This window comes from Tyto alba, unplaced genomic scaffold (genome assembly GCF_018691265.1).
Source record: "Tyto alba isolate M040663 unplaced genomic scaffold, T.alba_DEE_v4.0 Super-Scaffold_2, whole genome shotgun sequence".
NCBI lineage: Eukaryota > Metazoa > Chordata > Aves > Strigiformes > Tytonidae > Tyto > Tyto alba.
In genome coordinates this window covers 75,520,899-75,544,255 of record NW_024881282.1, presented here as the reverse complement: position 1 = coordinate 75,544,255, position 23,357 = coordinate 75,520,899, and the positions used below count along the sequence as shown (strand labels likewise).

The window sequence follows — 23,357 nt, the reverse complement described above, 5'->3', positions numbered from 1 at the left end:
CAGGAAGATCACCCATCCCTGAAAAAGAAGTTTTGTAAACAAATCTGGCAACAAATTTATTTTAACAGCAGCAACCCTGCTAATCTGTCAAGATGTAGTTTGTTTCTGACACTTGATTAAATTCTTTTTGCTTAAGAATAGAAAGTAATTTGCTACAAACAAACCATTTAGCTGGGACATGGTGACTACCCCTCTGATACTTCACAGAGCATTTAATTCAACAGAAAAAACCCGAATGGTATAATGTTTAGTACATTTATTTATTTGTTTGCTTGTTTGTTTTTTAGAACAGAAGCAGTGCTAAATTTCTGTATTCACGAAACAGTGATAACATTAGAGTTTTCAGAGTCTATAAAAGCCATTTATGTTGTATCCCGCTTCCTGGACCAGCATTACTCCACATCCTTTGGACACAAATGAAGGGAGTGTTTTAGGCTGTGGTTCCACAGACACTTTCTCGCCCAGACCCCCTATTTTCTGGCCATTTGTTCCTGGTTGTGTCATCTACTCACTAGTTCTTCCCCAGCATCAGTTCATGGATCCAGTTCCCAGTGCAGCAACACCAGCAGTTGTGTGGTCACGTTAGCCTGGGGTAGCCCAGGCTGAGATGAAACAACTGAGTGGACTGTACAGCTTAGGCTGGTTTTGTCAAGAAAAATGCCCATGCCCAGGAAAATGGTATATGCAAGGGAACAGTCTCAGAGGTTTGCAAATATCAGTAAAGCAAAATGGCTAAAACCCACTGTCTGCCATTATTGTCAATTGAAACAAAAGATACATAGGTGCTGTTGTTAAACATGTATGGACATTACCTTTCTTTGCGTTAAGACTGGCCATCTAGCTGGACAGTTGGCTGTGTGAAGATTTTGGGGTGTCCAGCTCTTGATTCTTAAAGAGATTTGGCATGTCATCTCACTGCTGCCCCTTAGCACAGAAAAACAATTTGTGTATTTATTATACGTCATAGCTTCATAAAGCTGTTCATGTCCTGGGGTGAAGGCTCAGCTGGTGCAAATGTCGGTAGAGACATGACAGTTCGTACCAGCAGGGAAAATCCATCCTTCCTGCCCCTTCCCCAGCTCCTTCAAACCTAAATGGCTGATCCAGATCCCAGTGAAGTCAAACAGAGCATTCTCTCTGTGCTGGATCCAGCTCTAGGCAAGTATGCAGCCTCTTAAGTATGGCAATTAAGATATTGAGCTAATGTTAGTAATCCTTTCCTGCCTGCCTAGAACACCCAAGCTGTCTGAGCTAGCCTTCATCTCAGGCAAAAGCCCGAGGAAATCAGCTGGGTTTATGCTGCATCTGAAAGGTCAGTCTGTGTCTCATGGACTGAGAGGTATGGGGGGAATTCCAGAATTTGCTGCCAGCTTCTTGGTATTTATTTCCGTAAGCTGTTAGCTTAGATTTTTTTAGCTCATCTTAGTTATGGGGAACTGATACACAAGTGAGGGTTTTAGAAAGTCACATTTATAGGTGCTTTAAAATATGTTTGTAAATCTACCATCCTTGCTTTTCAGGTTCCTTTTTAGATGAAATTTTATTCAACACTATTTATGAACACTCAGGACAGTGCACATGTTCTACTTCTTTTCTAATACCACATGTAAGGACATTGCTAAGTGAACCTCCCTCTAAAGCAAAGAAAATACCCCTAAAAAATCCCGGCAGAGTTTGACATCAGTAACTTTATACACTACTATTATCGTGAGACATTTTATTACCTAAATAATTCCTCATTTGGGGGAACTTGTGATACACATTTTTTGCAGCATATTTAAAATCAGTGTAGAAAAGGAAAAAAATCCCCTGTAAGGATTTATATTTGATGATGTGAAATAATGAATTTTTAAAACATAAGCAAATTAATTTAGCAGCCTATTTATTAGTTGCGAATCATGCTGTTTGAAAGAAAATGGAGTGGTGGGTGTCTCAAATATTCTAGCCCTTCTCAGACTGAAAAATTATATTCTTTTGCATTATTGACTCTGTTTTCCTCTGTGATTTAATCCCTTTTCTTTACCTGGTCAGTGGGTAGAAATAGTGGGAAAATCACAACCACAAGCAATAACATGGCAATTGACTCAGAGGTACTGGTGGGACATTTAAGTAATTTTAAGTCAACATATACAAACATTATGTTGGTGGCTTGAAAATCTGGACATTGTTTGCAGCTGGAAGATTTGATTGCTTAATTGATTTTGATTTCAGATTGCTTTTGAAAATCAACCACTGGTTTGAATCTGCTCCAGATGGGCAATGACTGAAAATTGTTATGATATGGCACGCATTTGGTAGCATAGATAAGTGATTTGACGGCCTCATTAAAAGTATCTCAAACATATGCACTGATTAAAAAAACCCTCATCTCTGGCTCAGCAGGGTCTTGGCTGAGGGGAATTGAACTGCTCTGTCACCCCTAAGGGCTCTTTCTGGCATGACAACGGGAAGAAGTTCAGAATGCTGCTGTACACAGAGAGGAATATAAAATATGTTATGGTCCAGTGTGCCTGACTATCAGCAACTGCAACATGGTATAGGCCAGCACTTGTTTCCACTGCAGTCAGTGGGAACTCATGTGTGAGTGCATGTGTCCCCCCACCTGAATGAAAATCACACAACCGAGATCATGGGTTTTAGGAGTTGGAAAGTGGTATTTATTTTTCCACCAACGGTTCATCAAAATTATTGCCTTCCTGGTAAAAAAATAGTACAGAGAGATGGGCACTAGGGGTTGAAGGGGTCTGAACATTAGAGGTAGCCATCCCAAACCTCCTTTACTGTCACTGCAGAGAAACAGATGTTTCAAAAGAACAGTGATTCCTATCATAAAGGTGACAGCTAAAGTTGGTCACATGAGTTGTGACCTAGTAGTGCTTCTTTGTTTCCAAAAGAGGCCCAGGGTGACTATATAACGTTAACATATGCAGGTCTATGTTTTAGTTATTTCAAGGTAGGTAAGATAAATCCGATCCTCAACAGCATCTACTTGCTAAAGCACTATGTGAGTACTTTTGCACTATTTTCACAACCTCTGAATGATTCTGAATGGGGTCTCTTGTCCAGAGCATTATGACTCAGTTCCCGCAACACACTGTCATTATTTTAAAGGAGAAAATGTACCATTTTCAATAACGAGCTTGGCAGAGACACTGACCAAAATGATGTCCCTGGCACATAATGTCCCTGGTTTTTAGTACGCTTTGTAACCATTACCTACATAAATTAAATGGCTCTTTTCTGTTTAGACAGCTGGATTTCTGTGTGGCACTAGATGGCAATATTCCCTCAGCTCCAACAATGGTCAGGGGAGCCATACACAGCAAAGGGACATATTCTGACCTTGTTTCCTTGTTACGACCTATGTAGCTCATATCATAACAGCCAGGTTTTATGTGACTAAGGTCAATATGGGCTGCAGAGGGAGTTTTTTTCTCCCTGTGCAATCACCCACATACCTGTACCGCTTCACAGTTTTCTGTCAAAACACTTGCTGGATAGTACACTTACTGTGTGGGGTCTTCTGTTTTGTTAAGAAACCTCTTGTGGACTCAGGCTGTTCAATGTTGTTGATGCTGAAATCCACAGGCGAGAAGCATCTACATCTGGAGTATTGCACTGCTTTCCTGCTGCCTTTTGCATATTAATGTGGTGGCAGACTCGGTCATTACTCAGATATAGTGTTGCCTCATGTCACTTTTAAGTGGCTTATTTTTTTCACTCATGTTTGCTCTCTGATAAAATAAATATAATCTAAACTCAGCAACTGTAAAAAAGAGATTCCGTATCTGTACCCAGGCAAATTTGGCCATATTCCTGTGTGACATTTCTGAAGGCTTTCTCTAGTCACAGAGCTTACAGGCAGCAAGAAGCAGAGACAGTGATGAGTATCTGTCTCCTTTGTATGATTAAGGTTTTGTTTGCCTTCAGACTACCTTATTTAGGCCCAGGTCTATTGAAATTGCTTCTTTTAAAATCAGGCTTGTCACTGATCTTTGTGAGACCAGGATTATTATAATTATTTTCCGATAGACTAGATGAAATAGTAGTGCTACCCAAATGTAGAAAGATTCCAAGGATGGCTTTAGACAATGTATGTCCCGGGCAAGATATTGAGGTAGAAACTGAAATTATTGTGGAAAAGTTTTTTTTTTTGGTTCCCTTACTGTCATAGGACCACCCAAGCCTCCTCTTCAAGCCAATGTCTGCCACTTCCCATTCACCCCACCATACAACCTTTTTCCAACTTACAAACTTATGTCCGTGCTGCCACAGCAGTTCTGTCACATGCTTCTCAGAGCAAAGATCCCTAAAGCACATTCACTGTCTTCCTCATCCTCTTACTGCACATCTCCATGTCCTCAGATCAGGACCCCAGCTTCACATGCCTCATCTTTTCCTTTCTTTCACTCCCCAAATTTCCCAGCAATGATCCAGCGCTTTCTCCACCACGTCCCTTCACTGTATCATAAATCAGCCCCAGCCTCAATCCTCTGCCTCACAAGCCTCTGTCCTCATGTTCTCATGTAGCTGAGTAAATCGTGGTACTACTGCATTGGGTATTGCCAAGCATGAGAATGGAGCAAAACCAAAACCAATACACTAAATCCTCAGGCAGTATCAGGCTGCTGCATGCCATCTGATCCATGGTAATGGGAGGACTGGGATTCTATGCACACTGTGGTTACCATCAGCCAGATGATGGGTAGTCATTTGATGGGGACAGAAGCTCACAAGAACACCAGAAGCACAGAGCCCTGAGCAGCCACCTTGCAGTTATTTAAGGTCCCACATAAAAGTGTATTGTCCTCTTTCAGACACTTCAGCCCAGGAGCCAGACTGCAGCTTATACTGTGAAACAAACGGGGAAGATAGTGAAATGTCCCTCCTTACTCCATTATGCATGTTTTCTAGATTCCAGGTACAGCTGCAGAGGAGGGCAGAAACCACATTTTCCCCAGGGGAAGCCTATGCAGTACTTACCTTTTCCCCACTGGTTTTGCCATGCCAATACATGGAGGAGAATGTCCTCTCCCAGCTACAATCTGTTGAGTAGAAATGAGTCAATTCAGCATTTTTGGGGGCTTGAGGCAAAGCCCATTGGAGCCCTGGAGCAATGAGACAGTAAAGGGTGAGGATCAGGGAAAAGCAGAATCAAGTATAAAGCAAGCAGCTGAGGTAGAGATTTGCTATTGTTTTGTGCTACATCTGATTAAAAAATTAAAGAACCCCATAGGAGAATGCAAAGCTACTTCTGACCAGTGTCTGTGGGTAAGCAGCCATTGAGAAGGGCTGGAAGTGAATGAAAATGGCTATAATACACTGTGGTGCCTCAGGGCCCTGGCACAGGTCAATCCCCACCACAGCCTTGGCAGCTCAGGCTAAACTGAAGTGTATCCAGGGATACACGCCCTTCTCTCATCACATGCTCCTCCTCTGCTCCCCTGGAGAGCTACAGAGCCTGGTTGAAGATCTCAAAGTTCTTGAAACCAGAAACAAAAAAAATTTCACAAGGTTAGGAAGCAGTGAATTATTCTCACTCCTCCTGTTCAAAGGATGAACAAAAGTAGGTGTAAAAACTGTCCACCTCCAAGTGAAACTCCACCACTTGACACCTCACCCTGTGCCTAGCCATGCTCTTTTCTGTTAATTGCTTTTTTTTTTTTTTTCCAAAGCTAACAGAAAATATTTTATTTGTGCTAAAATGCAAGGTTGCTTTTGCAAAATATAATCAAATCCTTTTTTTTCTGATAAAATAGGTAAGATATAGTATGTTTCACAATGGAAAGGCCTATTTAAGTAATTCTTAGTGTTATATTAAAATACTTGACTAAGTGCATCATGCTGTGTACATAGAAACCTCAGAGTTTCTGTACCCATATTTGCCCAGACCATTCTTTCTTGTTGCATTTGCATCATTTGCTACTTCACATCCTTGGTTTTTTATTTACCAATCAGCTCAGGTGGCCAAGCAATTACAATAACAGACAAACTTGTAATATGCGTAAATACTGTATCATGAGGTACAAAGTATTGCCACATGGGTTCAGGCCCATATCCAATATCTACTAAACTCAGAAAGAAGACTTCAATGGCCTCAATACATTTTCTACTGAATCGTTACTTGCACTAGAACACTTTTTGGAAGACAAATCACATGCTTAAAATTCAAGCAACATATGTGACTGGTGTGGAAAAGCAACATGATTTCTCACAGGTATTGAATGTCCTACAGAACCACACATTTTTGATCTTGAACCACAAACACAAAGTAGTTGCTGATAACATCTACTTTTGCTCAGGTGAATGAATACTGAATCTTGTCTTCCACTGACTTCCATGTTATATTAGCACAGAAGAAAGTGTAACATTTTTAAGCAGCACAATAACATCTCAAAGAGAAAAACACATTTGGCAACAATGTGCTTTTTACAATAGTGTCTCATAGTCATCACGATTGAGATTGGGACTAGGACCAAGAATTTAATATTTTCTGGACTTTCTGCATGGCCTTTGTGGAGAAGTCACTTGACCTCATTGTAGGGAGGATTCAAGTTCATTTGGAGCATTCTTGAACTTAAGTCCTTGTAATCATCTGTTTGCTTCAGACCACATTTGTTGAGATGGAGCAGAGGGAATGAGAAGGATCAGAACAATCTCCCCTATTTTAATGCCTGACATACTCACAGTCCTCCTAAAATAAGTGCTCAAATGCGTTATGGCGAAAGACAGACTCCTGGGATTCCTTCTTCTCTGGCAAATGCTTTCATCCCTTGGGTATATAACTGCTGGAGCAATGGGAGAACTTGTTTTCAGCACTGACAACAGCAATGTTTTCAGGCTTCTGTATGTACTCACACAGATTTTAGGCTGTTCTTTACTTAAATCTGGATCCCCAAAAAAGTTCATGGTGTGATGGAATGACTTTTTATTAACAGACACCTCAAGTTAGTTACCAAAGAGGTGACTAGTGGGTTTATGAATCTACAAGTCAATGCTGGAAAATAGATGGTCCAGATATCTGTCTGGGACTTTTTTGCATAATTGCATGGGTTATTAACATTGCTAAGGTGGAATCGCTTTATGTGAGATTAAAGTAGCCCAGGTAATACTAATTTCTTCTAGTTTGCTCTTGTCACTCACAAATGCTACAGAGGAAGATTTTAGCTGAGAAATGAAATGGTACATAAGTTTTTGGTGTAAAATGCTAAGGTACTGGTTTAATATTTTAGGAAATGTTACCAAGGCAGTGGATGGGGAAGCTGCGCTGTTTAAAGAAAAAGGAGGTAAAAATAAAACCCAACAGTCTAGGTAATTTAATTCATGAAATATTAATAATAAATACTCTTGAACCGAGGTTAGATTGGGTGTATGAAAATTCTTCTTAGACTGCTCAATTTTTTGGTGAGTAATTACCACAGTAAGAGCAAAATGTCTCCTTTCCTGTGAATTGGCTAAGCAGAAAAGAGCCACTACTCTGGCTGAAATAGCCATTAATGGGAAAATTATGTCATGAACTTCTGATGCGTTTGAAAAGTGAGAGAACATTTCTTTCCTGTTGACAGACTGGAAGTCAATTGAGAATTAAATGCATAGAAAAAAGATTAATGCCCTGAACCTGCACATTTTGTTATGCACACAGACTGAAGTTGGCCTCTGTTAAAATCCCTCTTTCCCGAGGACAGGCAATTGAAAACTTGCACATCAAGTTCTGCTCTGTCCCACCCAACATCCCTCACTTCTCGTATTCTTTCTGCATTCCAGCCTAAGACCAGTGCAGTCTCTCACACTGATCTATTGGTTTTTCTCCTTGAACCAAGATTCCTGAATTTCTTGAAAGATGCAACGTCTTCCTCACATTCTCCACTTTACCTGATAATCCAGAAGACATTTCTTCAGAAGTGCCTTTTTCCTGCACTGCTCTAAACTGCCCAGATTTCAAATCACCTTGAAAACCAAGAAATGATTAAAACCCATGTTTATTCCTTGACCTTTTAATTTGCTCCACTTAATTTTTCTTCCCTTGATTTTTCCTGCAAACTCCCTGGTTGTGTTCTTGCTTGCACTGCCTTGACCTGTCTTCATCTAGCTGCTTTGTATTCCCAGGAATCTCGTTTCTGGCCTTCCTCCAGTGGCAGAGCTACTGTTGTCAGCGTCACCAGGGAACTCCTGCCTTGCTTGCCTTTTCCTAACTCAACTGTTCCTAACCAGCTCTATATTTGATGATATGCATATACTTTTTTCTACTTGATTTTTCAGCCTGTTCAGGGCTCTCTTTTAACTCTGGCTGCTTTTTCACTTTATTCCTCACAACCTGGCAGGGTGAATCAGAGAACCACAGAAATCCACCCAGCATAGGAATATAAGACAAGAGGGGTCTAAGGGAGGTACTGAGAGATACTGGCAGTAACTGAAGGGAGAAGAAGGAGACTTTTTCACTCATACTTGCTCCACCCATATCAGTTGCCCTCCTCACTCTCCTCCCTCACCATGTGCTACACTTGGCTCTCCCCCTGTCTCCCTGGTCACGTCTGCGGTCGCTTCTCACAACATGCTTGAACCATGAGGCTTAACAGGGACTACTTGAAAGCCCTGGAGTCATATTTAGAGAGAAAACAGAAATTAACTGCCCCATGGGTATCCACATAGCACCTGAAGCAATTACCTATCGCAATTCCAGGTGAAGCTGGGGAAAGGCTGGCATGTCAAGATCATGTGTATTCCAGGTGCCTTTGCCATCCATGACTCCCATGTCCCTCTATGGCATCTCTATCACAAGATGTGTGGAGGAAAATCTGATTTATGGATATGGGCACTGAATTCTTGCTGAAAGTAGATCTGTGTAGGTTCTCAGGTGAGGGGAGGACAAGACAAAGAAGTTGGAAAATGTATTTATAGGGGAAAACCAAAAAAACAACCAACCAACCAACCAAGCAAGCAAACCAAAACAAAACCCAACCAACTAAGCAACCAAAAAAAACCACCAAACCCCCCAAAAAACCCAAACAAAACACACTAAAACAAATTCTGACACCCACCCCCCCCCCCCCAACCCCAGACTAAGAAGTAAGAGAAAGAAAATAAAGGACAAAAAATGTAACTTCTGAGTTCTGGGGAATGCTTGACTATTTAGAACATAGGATGGAAACAGTCCTATCACTCAAAATAGGTACTAAACAAATATAAACATACATCTGAAAGACTGGTTTCTTTAAAACTTGCCCAGTTGTTTCTATAGATCTTTCAAGATTAAAAGAAACAACAGTATAATAGGATAGATTATACATTGCAACTAAAAGGAGGGAATAAAGCTAGCAGCAATTTTACAGTGTGCTGATAATTAGTAAAAGATTACAAGCTTATTGTACAAGCCTGATTCAAGCCTGTGCACACAGACCTCATCTTTGTGAGATGTCCAGTCAGATCAAAAGCTTCTTTGTGGACCCAGGAAATGCATATGAAAGGATGAGCAATGATCTGGTATGTAAAGGGACAGTCTAGACTTTATTGCCAATATAAATACATTTACATTAATATCTAATCAGCGTAATTAGGTCATCTGAGGGTTTTTCATATTTTTCATATACTGTCCTGGTTTGGTCTGGAATAGAGTTAATGTTCCTTTTTGGTAACTAGAATAGCGCTGTGTTTTAGGTTCAGCACTGGGTTTGGTATGAGAGGAATGCTGATAGCACACTGATGTTTTCGGCTGCTGCTGAGATTTCAAGGACTCTCCAACTCCTCATGTCCTGCCTGTGCACAAGTTCTCAAGAAGCAGGGAGGGAGCACGGCCAAGAACGTCATGCTCACTATATAGAGGAGGGGTGGTCAGGAAGGAGCTTCTCTCTCTCTCTCTTTCTCGTTTCCGGGATTGCGATTGCGGGATCTTGGTATTATGGGATTGCTAGCTGGGAACAGGCTGGGTATTGGTCAGTGGGCGGTGAGCAATTGCATTGTGCATTGCCTGTTTATATTTTCTGTTGCTGCCATTGTTTTCATTTTATTACCATTATTAAACTGTTTCTATCTCAACCTGTGAGTCTCCTTTTACCCCTCCAATTCCCTCCCCCATTCCCAGGTTGGGGGGAGAGTGGGTGAGTGGCTGTGGGGTGGTTGGCTGCTAACCAGGCTCAAACCACAACATATATTTCTTTACTAACATGAAGTCTAGGCACACATTTCCTGTAAATGATTATCTTCCTCAGTACTACAGGTTGATGGAGTGTGTGCTCCCAGATGATATGGTGTGGCCACATTCACCTTAAACCCAGGCTGCATCTGGACGTGGCAAAGCCCTAGAAACACTTTAAAAGAGATGCAGATCAACCATCAGATGAATGTTTCTTATGATTCCCCAAACCAGTATCAGATATGTAGGTATGGCTCAGTTCCAGTCAGTAGGTTTTACTGATGCATCTTTTCTAGTTTCACGGTATTGACAGAATCCTCCAAGGCACATATGTACGATTGTTTAAGGTACATGTGCAGCAAGCATAGGCAGTGCCCAACCCAACGTTAAACTAGCTGTTCACGTTCCCCATGTTCAGTTAACATGCTCATACTGCACAAAACACAGGAGCACAGGAAAGAGCTTTCTGAACCACTGTCAGCTTTCACTGGGACAGCCACAGTGTCATGCAGAACCATCTAGAGATGTGATCTTAGCTCACAAATCAGTGTTGTTTCTCCAGAGCTGTGTTAAACCTGAATCTCTAAATTCTGACTATTAGCAGAGCTGTGAACTTTGTGTGGAGGTGTTTGAGAATCAACTAGATGAATCCCTGAGCAACGTGATCTAATGAAGCCTGCTATGGGCAGGGTGTTTGACTAGATGACTTCCAGAGGTCCCTTCCAACTTCAATTACCCAATGAGTCCATGCTGATGCACTTATATTGCACCCAGTTCCAATATTAGTGTCACCTCTGTACTATGCTCCATGAAAAAAACGCTAGGACTGCCCTAAGATTTAAAAAAAAACCCCAAAAAAGTTGCATGTGAGTGTTGTGGGCTGGCTAGCTACATGCCTAATCTAAGGGAGCCAGTGCACTTTGCATAGTGGTCCATGCTGTTCCTGAGACAGCGACAACAAAGCTAACTTCCTCATGTACATATGCTGCAATCTCACCTCCAGGTATGCAGTGTGTATGGTCTGAGTAATTTTCTGATACCCAGACAAATGAGAAAACTTCAGGCTCTTTGTTTAAGTAAAAAAGCATGAGTATTTGATTCTGGTGTGTGAAGAGAGCACCTCATTTGCCAGAGTGATGAAAGCCATGTGGTATTTCCAGATTTAGAGCATACTAGATTCTTTTCATAATGCTTCAGTACATAAGATGATTGCAGTGAAAGGACTATTAATGATTGCTTTCTCAAGTGTGGCCCAGGTCTGTGGATGGAGTATCAGCAAGGAGCAGTTCTCTGACAAGCAAACAAGCTGACGGTGTTTAGAAACTCCCTTAGAGACACAGGTCCTTTGTTTTGTTTCTCACTCCACAACATGACAAAGAGGAAGAATTTAGGTGGAGCTGATGTAAACTAGGGAAAACATAGCATGATATTCCTTCAGTTTTCATCCTGGGAACATGAAGGACAGGGTTGTAAAGATGATGAAGACTGTGCTGCTTCTCCTTATTTTGCTGGGAGTAGTATCTGGTAAGAACATGATTTCATTACACTGCTAAAATTAGAACACTGTTGGCTGTTATACTTTCTCTTGGGAGCTTTATAATACATATTTAGGGATCAGACACGGATGGAAAAAAACAAGTAACAATTATTTTCCTACTGAAATAGATTGAGCTCTGTGGTTACAGCAGTATAATGAAGAAGAGAACATGACTCCTTGGTAAGACACTTTGCTGTATGAAGCACTTCGTGTGCAATAGCCACTGTTCGGTGTGACAGTGTTGGAGTGGGAAAGGAGGTCATCTGTCCAAGAAACAATATCTAGTATTAGTACTCCACTATTCTCCTTTCAGATGTTGATAACATTTCTTTTTGGTGAAGTAAAACAAGTAATCAAACAGGACCAAACAGGAAAACACTTGTGGAGAATATTAGTAGGGAAACATCACTATATTTGCCTGGTGTTAAAACATGAGAGATTTGCCAATATGAATATGTGCACATTAGCAACTTAAAGTAGATCTTCAAACTGCAGTCTGTGTGGCTCATGGAGCACTTGGTGCTGCTTGTAGTAAGCTAGCTGCTCAGGTAGGGTCACTTGGTTGTCAAGGAACTGAAAGAGTTCTGCCAACCCTTGGGAACCTGTCAGTATTTGGTGGTCTTCCCAGTGTCCCCAGAACTGTGATTAGGACACTGCATGCGAATCTCAGCTTTCCTTGAAGAATAATGTTTTTCTAACCTGCATGGTTGGGGAAAGAGAAAAGCTTGAAGGTGTGACTCAAGCACACTCTAAAGACTGACAAATCACAGATAAATAAGACTTAAATATGCATATACTTCTCAAAGCCAGTCTCATGATTGCTTTGTCTTGGACTCAGCATTTGTCAATGTTTGGGGTTGGTAATTCTGATAAATAATGTATTAAATTGTTTCAGGCAAGTTTTGTTCCCTGAAATAAAGAGGTAAGCAGGGACTTGTGAATATGGAAGGAGGGCTTTTGTAAAATCGATTGAAAGAAATCATTTAGGTGCAGTATCAAAATTTTCAGTTAAAAATAAAGAGAAAGAAGTAAGAACTTGTGATTTAGAAAGACAAATCCTGAATAAACAACCAATGAAATCTCTAGAGATAATATAAAAATAGCAACTCTTTTCCTTCTACATTTCTAAATGTTATAAATTATTTCATTGATTTTATGAATGGTTTCCATTAATGAACTGTGGCTTGCTGAGGGAACTGGATTCATCAAGTACAGCCCATGGGAGATTATATTCAAAGTTCAGCTCCACTTGTGGAGATGTATCCCCAGAAGCTCCACTCAGCCCACTCTCATCTGCATGGGTGATTTTTGTTAATGATGTTTTCCAGAATCTGTAAGAATGTTGATAAAAACTCAGTCCTTCACTGCGTCCTGCTTCCACTGACATAAATCAGGAACAGCTCAGCTGAGCTCAGTCCTACTGGAGTGTCAGAATGACCTCTCAGATTAACTCTTATAGGCAGTTCCCACCTCAGAGTGTCCCACATCCCAGCCTGTACCTCACCCACCTGCAGAGCATCTCCAAGGCCTTTTTTTCCATAAATGCCAGAGTAATCCCAGCCAGATCAGTGATCCATAGACCTTCTGTATCTGGAGTGTGGAGGATGGGAACTTCCACGGAGCTGTGGAGGAGCTCTGGGGAAGTGCCTCAGCTCTGCCTCTTACCAGTGAGGCCCTGTGCTCAGAAGAGGTCTTCTCAGAGACAAACTCCCACCACAGCCTAGTATGGCTGGTTACTTGAAAAACACCCCCCATGCTCACTCCTTCTCTCTGCAATGCAGTGAGTCTTGAAGGCTGCAAGAGGAAGAACTCCAGGTGTCTGATGGAGTCATGCTGCTCTAAGAAGTGCTCCAGGAAACACTGCAAGGGCAAGTGTCTCCTGGGCTGGGACGCAGGAAGAAGGGAGACCATGGGACTCCATGCTTTGTCTGGTGGAGTTATCTACTGCTATTAGGTTTGCTTCTCATGTAGCAAAGGCACTGGGATCCTAAGTCTTCTCTGATCCTATGGGGGACAGTTACTTGAGAGGCCTGTAACAGGAGCAATGTCTGTAACACAAAGGCCATATGTGGGCTATTCCTAAAATGCTCCAAAATTTTTCTAGGGATGTAGGGGAACAAGATTTTTTGATAGGTTGGGGAAAAAGTCACTAAGGCTTCTTCCAATGTCAGTGAAGAGCTTTGGAGCTGAACCCTCCCCCACCAGATTAAAAATCCTGCTGTTGTTGGAGGAACAGCGTTTAGAATGCCTCTTTGGTAGGATGTGGGCCATGAGAAGGGCAGCAGATTTCTAGCTGGCATTACACTCCCAAGCTGCAGGCTGAGCCTGAGTATCCACGTGGAAACATGCTGCAGTCCTAACAGCCTCGGACTAGTTCCAGTAGCAGCTTTTACTTTGCATCTGCCCAGCAAAAGTAAAGGCTTCACGGACCTTTTGCTACAGTAATTGTGGTGTATGAGCAGTCTGACCAGGCCCTTGAGTGAGCAGTATCTACCTCTTTCTTGGCACATAGTGTGTAGGAATTTTGACTGAACATAGCCAGCTTTCTCGGCAAGTGTTTTGGACAAGACAGTAAAGCCCCCTGCCAAGCAAGTCAGCCCTGACATAGTCTTATGTTGAGGTACATTGACGGTTTAGGGATGTGAGGTTGCTAAGATGTTGTTTCAGGACATGTCCTAAAAGCTGTCCTGATTTATGTTTTCTAGACATTCTTAATGAGGTAAAGCACAACAGGCCTTTTTTAAAATAACAAAAACCAGAAGCTAAATAATAAAGCAAGCAAAGATTTTTGGTTTGGGGAATCCGGAGGTCTGACTGAGAAGCAAGGAGCACATGCAAAGCTGTTGGATGCCACAGAAGTCTGTGCTGCTCCCAGGCAGTTTTTAGCCATAGGATGCTTCTGTGGGCCCGCATCTCCTCCAGGGACTGGAGGCTGCTCTTCCATTTTTGGAGCAGAAGACACAACAGCACAACCCCCAGAGCTGTTGCTAACCTATGCTACTCACAAGTCAGGTGTGCACATAGCTATCCTAGAAAGAATGAGAAGAGGTAAAATGGAGGAGATGTACACTGCAGATGGAATCATTCACAAAAAAGATTGCTTCTTTAACATCCAGGTCTGTGTGATTCAAGGTGCTTTTTGATGTGATTAGTGCACAGAGGCAGCAATTAGCACAGGGGGTGAAATGAAATAATAGAAACATGTTCGGTTTCTTTGTTTCTCTATAAAGGCATATATGAAGGCCAATGATGCAGGAACAATACTATAACAACAGCCACTCGAGATGACAACGGTATAGTACTGAATTAGAGAAAAGATTGATTCTTTTGCCATTAGCACTGGTTTTACTACTGTGCAATTCCACCATTCATAAGCAAAAAGAGAATCAGGCCATTTTATGCTCATTAATGGCAGGTCTTGGCACAAGCTGTGTGCTCCTTCTAGCCTAAGATTCCCAGAAGTAATTTTACATTCATTTTCATCTTGCAGGAAGAAGATCTCAGTTGCTTAAGGGCTTACCTGCAACAAGCACTGTTGAAGAAAATGCTGCAGCTGGTATTTCTGTTTATACTTTTAATGTAACTGTTTCTCCAATGTCTTCTGAAGGTGTTGCAATACTTCCTACTATATTAAATTCAAATCCACTTACAGAGGCTTTTGATATTGAATTGAAAGGAGATCTTGAATACAGGGTGAGTTTTACATTTAGCTTGCGCGGTGTTCAGTCATGTAGGCTGATGTTTCCTGGATTACTGAGTACTGACAGTGCACAGTGTCTTATCTTTTAATCAGAAGAGAGCTGCAAATGTTGACTGTGGTCGTATTTGGACATGCATTACTAGATATGGCAAATGAATAGCAATAATGATTATAATTTTTAATTGCATCTAGGCAAAAAACACCTATCATAATAATTCAATTTATTCTGTAATAGAAAAAAAATGTGATTTGGGGAAAATAAAAGGTTAAGAAAGACCTATTGGACCTGCTTCTGTTTTGAGGATTTGTCCATACTTTCTCAGCTTAATATATATGAAGACACTGTGAATTTAAACTGGCTTAGTTAAACCACATGCAGCTTCTGTTTGGCCATCTCACCTAGAATAAAAATTAATTTGACTCACTATCAAAATAAAATGAGTCAGATCAAAGTCATATTTAATTCTGAATGAAGGCTGTGACACACAAAGAAGTTATCTTGAGGTAAGAAGTTATCACACTTCCACACGTCTGTGATCTGTTTCTATCTATTGTGTTCTCTTGTCCTATGGCAAATGGAAAGCAATTTTTATTACTTCAGGCTAATTTAATTGCTGGATAAATTAGCAAGTATTAGTTCACATTTGTCACTGGCAATGCGTGTTCAGACATATGATAACTTGTCATCCCATCGTAACTCGCTTATATGTCTGAGCCTGAACAGTGACACTGAAAAGTGTCTTTAAAAGATATGGATAGACATTGAGTAGAGTCTTAAAAAGTTAATTTGAATACAGTTTTCTGGGTGTTTCCAAGGAAGTTTACATTTTCACAGAACCGGTACAAAGGCTCTTTTGTCATTCTCTTTGCTGGCGTCTCTGGGACAAAATTTGGGGAAAGTAAGACTGTGACCCCAGGTGGTTGAGGCTCACCTGCCTGCAGGGAGCTGCTGCTGTTCCCATGCTCAGGCCTTGCCCAGTTGCTCCCCAGCCAGATCAGTGAAATGGTCAAAAAATCTCTCAAAAAATCCCTCTTCCACCTGTCAAACATAGGATGTGGCTGCGCAAACAACTGAACTAAGTCAGCTGAGGGGATGTAACAGACAGAAGGAAATGGATACGTCCCTTAAACTGGGTTTACTCACAGAGAATTCATAATGTGGTACTCCCTTCCTAGCTGTATTTTGGCATTTTGAATTAAGGCTATTCCTTCTGTGGCAAAACATAGCCCTTTTTTATACCTTCTTGCTCCTGTCCTATGCCATCTCTATGCCGTGCAGCACAAGCATTTTATGTTGCTGCATGTTGAGTGGGACTGAGAAATTAATCTGGAGGAAAAATAACCCTGCAAATAGACAAGTCTTTTCTTGATATTTTTCATGGCAGGGATGATGGAGAAATTCTTATCCTAGCACAGTGTAGAGTGTGACACAAGGATGAAAATGAAGGGCCAAGAAAGGTGTAGGCTGGACACTGCTTGTTCCAAAGTGCCAGTTTATATTAATTTCATACCATGCCAGAGTGGCCTGTGAGCCTTTATATGTCTTCCTTGAACTGTAGCTGTTTTCAGGGTTTCCTAACTCACTCGACGCACTGGAATAGAGACATTGGGCTAGTGAATATCAGTCGTAAGCAAATCATAAAGTCACATACAAATTCTACAAATTAGCAGTTAAGTTCTAATTACAACTCATAAGGCAAGGATAAATACCCGACTGTTCTTAGTTCATTTATCTGATGTGCATTGCTACTTTTAATTATTTATCCTATGGTGTAGGAGATCTGTACAATATTTTGCAAAAGTGATGTGATCTAAAATGAGATACCTCAGCTCTACCTACTGCCATTAGATCTTTGCTAAGATATAGAAAAAGGCAGTATTTCATGTATGAATTATGGGGTTTGCAGATTAGCTAAGTATGTTAGCACAAGCTTTTCTGTGTTTATGAAGCACTTTCACTCCTGTTGCAGCAAGCCAAGGCAATATCACATTTCCTGGCACATTTTGAGATTTCTGAGAAAGTCAAAGTTTCTGAGATCTGAGCCCTGCCCATTCCTCCTCACCTCACTCTTGTTTGAAGAATCCCATGGGCAGAAGACGTGTTGAATGCATGAAAACATACTGCTACCTGAAACTACCTTGATGCTGTTAGTGATGCTCCCTCTGCATCTCAGGAGTGAAGGGGGAGCAAGGAGCAGTGAAATTCTCAGGTGGAAGAAGGAGTAGACAGTCATGTGGTGACTCCAGACCCCCTTCCATGAAGCCTGCAGCTGCTTCAAGTGTGTACAGTGCTGCTTCTTATCAGTAAGCATTGCTCCCACCTGAAGGACAGGTGAACTGTGGCTCAGCCTACAGCAGTGGCCACCTGTCCTCAAAAGCAACCTAGAGAGAGATCATCTAGATTCACATCTTCACTTGCAAGGTCTCTATAAAGGAGTGTGGAAGATGTATGTTCAGGCAGTCTGGCTGTAGTTACAACACCAATGAAATTGTTTGGATGTGAACTGGAGGGGTACCCCCCAGAGAACATAATTTATGCTTAGAAATGGGACTGTTTCTCATTTTGAATTCATTGCACCTGTATACTGTATTTAGAGCTCTAGCAAACATTCATTTTGGAGAACAACTTTCCCACTGGTGTTAGAAGCTTTTGTCGAATGTTTTTTTCTGAGTTAGCATCATTTTTATGGGAAACTTCTATTTGTACAATATAGGACCATCCAGGACATAGTTGTTTTCTCCTGCAGTATTGTAACAAAAAGATCCACAAGGTTCCAGAGAGCAGCTGTTTTACATACCAGAAGGCATAAAACGTTTATGCTTCTGTTCACTCTCCTCCAACTGTCTGTTAATCAGCTCTATTTTGGCTTCTGTCTTCTAATGGTGCTGGCATCACTTTTGTATTTGTCCTCTGGTCATGGCATCTCATCTGAAATCAAGGATATATTTCATCATTCTCCTTCTGCATCTTCTTCAGGCTCCTCCATTCTACAGTACTGTGAATATGCTGACATGCTCCTTGTCACACACACTTGTGAGCCCCAACTCTTCCCCTTCTCCAGTTCCACAGCACTCTGCCACTGTGTTCAAATTTCACAGTTTTTTAGCTATGCAGCACATTTAACAGTCACCTTTTATTTTCCTGTCAAAGAAAAGAAAGTTCTTGTTTCTTTATTAGCTTCAGCAGTGAAAATTGAGGTATACAACTCTCAGCATTCTGCTGTTGCTCTGGACTCATCCTAAGTCCAAAATGAACGTATTTAATGTTTTCTTCATGGAACGTCAGTCTTGTGCTTGTACAAATTCTGTCTTAAGAGGCAATATGCAGAGCTGGAAGCCCTTAAAAAAAAAAAATCAATCTTGCAAAACTTAAGGCCTTTGTTATTTTTTTAATTAGTTCAACTTTTTCACCAAACGGTTCTGGTCCCTCTCTCATACAGTGTGCTCATGAAGCTCCCCTTTTCCTGTGGTTTCCTGCAGGTCTTCTCCCAGACACAGCTTATACAAGGAAGGGGCTGGTACCTGCTAGATTATATGGTCTCCTGCCTCCACACTCCTTATTGCAAGTAAAAGGTCTTCCCCGTCATGCTCCTGACTCACAGAAATAGTGAAGCAGCTGCCCTTGTGTCCTGCAGGGCTTCCTCCCAGTTTTCAGTCCTCTCACACCTCGACTGCCCCTGGAGCTCGGTGTGGAAAGGTGAAGACTTGGTATGGACAATTATCTGCAAGATGTAGTCCTGACCTTGAAGGAAAAGTATTGCCTGTGGGTCAGGACAGCTCCTTCCAGGCTTTCTCCTCAGACAGTCCCTCACACAAGAGGTCCTTGAGTTGCTCCATGAAGCCCCAACATTTTGTTCTTTTGACTCTGTTTTTCTCATATTCCTGCCACTGGCAATAAATGTGCTAGCAAGTAGATGATGATCTAAAATACTCACTTCTTAGTCACGGAAAGTGTCCCTTTACTTGTATTCACTCATACAGACTATAACTTATACCTCGTGCATCGTGTGCTAATGATGTTTTTTTCTTTTCAGGTTGTTACCACTGGAAACCCTGTCCTAGATTATGAAACTATGCCAAAGAGCTTTGATTTACAGATTTTTGTTGAAGATACAACTGGGAGAACTGACCTTAACATACTGACTGTCCAAGTAACAGATAAAAACGAACATCCTGTATTTCGAGGAAATATGGCAATTCAAAGTAAGATAATGCTGGTATTTGAAAAGAACAATACTTGAAAAGATGATATCAGATTAAAAAAGAATATAGCTGCATACGGTGCCTTCAGCTAAAGTGGTCTAAGCATTTTACTTTAGGAAAACAGGAGAGGAACAGGACACTGTTTTTATCAGAGCTTTATTTTACACACGTATTTGTTATGCTGCATCTCTGGAAATGCCCTTTTAGTTTTCTTGAAGCTTTGACCAAAAATGATTTAACCATTCTGAAGCACCTGAAGAATTAAAAGAAAAAATAATTTTTAATAACAATATATACATTATTTTCTTTTTGATGAGATGAATACCTACGTAGAGGTATGTATTAGAAACTAGAAGTTTGGTGAGGATATAACCATTGAGTATGGGTATCTTTTCAGTAGTTCAGTGAAAACTGAGCTGATTTGAATAAACAAGATGAATTTAAATAAGTGTATATTGTGTATGTGCAAGAATTTCTGAGGGAAAGTGATAAAAATGTTATTCTGCCAATGTTTTACACTTGTATATTGCATTTGCACCTGCACATGAGAAATTAAGTGGAAAATCAGTTTGAAGAGTGAGATCTCAGAGATTGTGAACTGTGGTGGTGCAAATGGAAAGAGGCAAAGAGTTCCGTCTCCTGCACAGCACAGATGGTGCTATCCAGGTTTACATTCAGACCACAGGCAAAGGTGCAATGGGGAGGAGTGTGCAGCATCCTTTGGAAGGAGGCTGGGGTGTCTGGACCCCTGCTGTCATCATGGCAGGCTCTGCATGCCATGCAGTACCTAATGCGAGTGACAACACCACCAATAAAAAGGATAGGAAATAATTGTCATACTCTCTGAGAAATCTTATCTTATTTATTTACTGAGAGGGATCTGGAAAAATTGTACCATGAGGCAACAGAGTACAGTGATGTATTTATTATGTGTTCGTGCATAGACAGAACAGTTCAGGTAGTGTGTAAAAATATGCTTTTGTTATTTCATGAGGTACTGAGCCTGTTTGAAGTCTTGATATTCTAACAGCACTGTACAGAAGAGCATTCAAGAATTCATTTTTTTTTAAATCTGAAAATATCAACCTGTGATCTGTTCGTGGTAGGTATTTGGAACTGGTTGCTGAACCCCCCAGATCTGGACCAGCAGCAGCGTTACATTGGCTGCGGCTGCAGCCCCTGGGGTGCTCAGCAGTGCAGTGTGGCTGCAGCCTTGACTTCTGCTTGCTGCAGAGGGCAGGGTTCATGGGCCCGGATGGGGTCAAACCAGGCCCACTCAAATTCAGCCTGCTTCACTAATGCCTCCTAACTAAGCACGTTGACGTTCCTGCTTCCACACAACACTTAGTTTGTAAAGCAAATTAGCTTCCCTTAGGGAAGAGGCTGTGTCATATTCTCAGTATAGCTGGTGTCTTGCATATCATGGGTGATGCTGGAATCTAATAATAATTAAATGTGACACTTCAGGGGATCGGCACAGCATGAAACACTCTCTATGTGGGAGCTTGTTACAAATAAGCGCATCAGCTTAACTCTCAGCTACAGCTGCCATAAATTGGTGAGCACAGATGTCTGATCTGTCTAACTGTGTGGCTTTAGTTAACAGTACCAGCTACAATTAGACACTAATTGCGCATTCGCTGGTTATGAAAAAGCATCTCCCTCTCATTAAACTTTATATTCATATTGTTGTCCTCTGGGAACAACTCATTACGCTGCTCTGGGATTCCCACTGTTCTTATGAGAAGCAGCAGTCAGCAAGGGTCACAGTGAAACTAATAGTCCAGAAACAGCAGGTCCAGAAGACACTAAAGGGCATAAAGGAAATAATGTGATCTAAAGATCTGTTGTTCTGTTAATCGCTCTACCCAAGGAGAGATAAGCCTGTTGGCCCAGTAAGGGATAGCCCAGCTGTGAGAATTCTTGCCATGGAAATAAGCAACCTTGCACTGAATTAGCACCCTTAATAAGGCAAACATTTCTCAACCATCCACTATTTATTTACCTTGCAGGTAGAAAGGAAAAGCAGAAATGAAGATGGAAGGTTCTGAGCTCTCTTGGCAGGGGACAGGGGGTGGATAGGGAGGCAAAGGAGATGAGGAACTAGCACAGGGCTATGTTCTTCCCATCTGCATAGCAAAGACACAGATGCATCATTTTACTCCATACCCTGTGAGCAGCTCAAGATCAGCCATATGTAAAGATCAGACTTTCTTCTGAAGGCACAATTTGTTTTGCAACTCACAGTGATGGTTGCTTCTTTACAGATATGCAATTGGTTTCTTTTTATCTTTTGAGTATTTGTGCTCTTTGCGATGATTTTGGAATTATAGTTGTGAAGTGAAAAAATGCAGCAATACATCTGGACAGCTCCAGTGTATCAGTATGTTTGCTGCCATGTTCTTTATTCTTACCCAACTAACACTGAGTACGCTTATATCCATGCAGCTGTAACGATCTATGTCTTGGAAGGAACACCTCCAGAATGCATTTACCAAGTTGATGCAGCTGATCCTGAAAATGCTGAACTCAAAGTAAGTTGTGTTAAAGGAAAAAAACAGATAGTATATTCCACTGTATCTGAAATGCTAATTGCCAGCATCTTTCAGCAACTTCCTTCCTTATCAGGAACACAGGAAAAGGTTTAGTCAGGAATAAAGAAGCATTTTCAATAATAAACTAAGAAAACCCAGACTCAATGTTCAGACACAAATGGTATTTTGAGTTCTCAGCCCTCCAAAATTAAGGGATATTGAAGGCAGAGTTTGTTATAGTTAATCAGAGGTACAGTAGAAATTGTGGTTGGTTTTTTTTTTTTTTAAACGGCTTGCAAAACATTTCTTGTAGATGAGAGTAACTAAAAGTAAATAAAATTTTTAACCTTCTGTATCACAATGTAAATTCTTTTAAATGAGACAGTAAGGAAATCACTTACAAAGCAACTGAACCTCAGCTTTTTGACAATCCCAGGGCAAACTGTGACCTTCAGTTAAGAAAATGTGTTAGCTGATCTGAAAATACTCTTGGTATTAGCAAGAAATTCTGGAAAGTGATAAGTTTGTTTGCAGACAGGGAAAAGTAACTGCACTTACATAAGAACTTGTAGCTTTGCTTTATTGGCTGTGGCTTTATAGAAGACAGCATGTTCAAGAACTGAACCTGAAGATGCTACTCCAATGTGTAGCATTACTCAAGAGAGCAGTTAGCTGAAGTCCATCTTCAGGTTTTGCCCAGTAAACCACCAAACCTGAGCTGGTGAGGAGGGAAGTAGAGGCCTGCGGGTTTAGCTCTGCTTTTTTTTTGAAAGCAATGGCAGTGAGTTCCACATGCCCTGAAGAATCTCAGGTATAATAAGAAGCTGCAAACACAGAAATGCTGGGAATCTAGAAAATCCAACTGACAAAAAATTGTTAAAAGAATTTTCATCACCTAACCATTTTTTTTAAAGCAATTTCAATTAAATCTATTATTGCAGGAGGCAAGTTGTTTGACTCAACTCTATGTACCTCCTGTTTTTTTCCACAAGAACACTAGAGCAGTTGCACTCCCTGTACAGATCTGCTCAGTGGATTTTGCAGATTATTTGTATAGTACATGACCCTCTGATGTTGTATACTTCAGACTTTATGGGTATCATTAGCACCTGCACTAGCAAAGGAAATGTCCTTGAGGTTTTACTGGTGATGGCATGTGCAAGATAGCAGTGAGGACGTGGTGGGTACACACTAGCTACCTCGTGGCCACAGGGAGCAGGGTGCTGCCCTTTTCTCCCTGCTGTGTATGGTGCT

The 23,357-nt window shown here is 41.2% G+C and overlaps 1 protein-coding gene across 1 annotated transcript in view; it reads left to right on the top strand.

Annotated features, from left to right (window-relative positions):
• CDHR3 (cadherin related family member 3) overlaps positions 1-23,357 on the top strand; it is a 52,325-nt gene that overhangs the window by 3,273 nt on the left and 25,695 nt on the right. Inside the window, exons 3-5 of the mRNA XM_042791875.1 lie at positions 15,157-15,359; positions 19,401-19,569; positions 22,018-22,103. Of these exons, the coding sequence (XP_042647809.1) occupies positions 15,157-15,359; positions 19,401-19,569; positions 22,018-22,103 (458 nt within the window). The remainder of the gene's footprint in view (positions 1-15,156; positions 15,360-19,400; positions 19,570-22,017; positions 22,104-23,357) is intronic.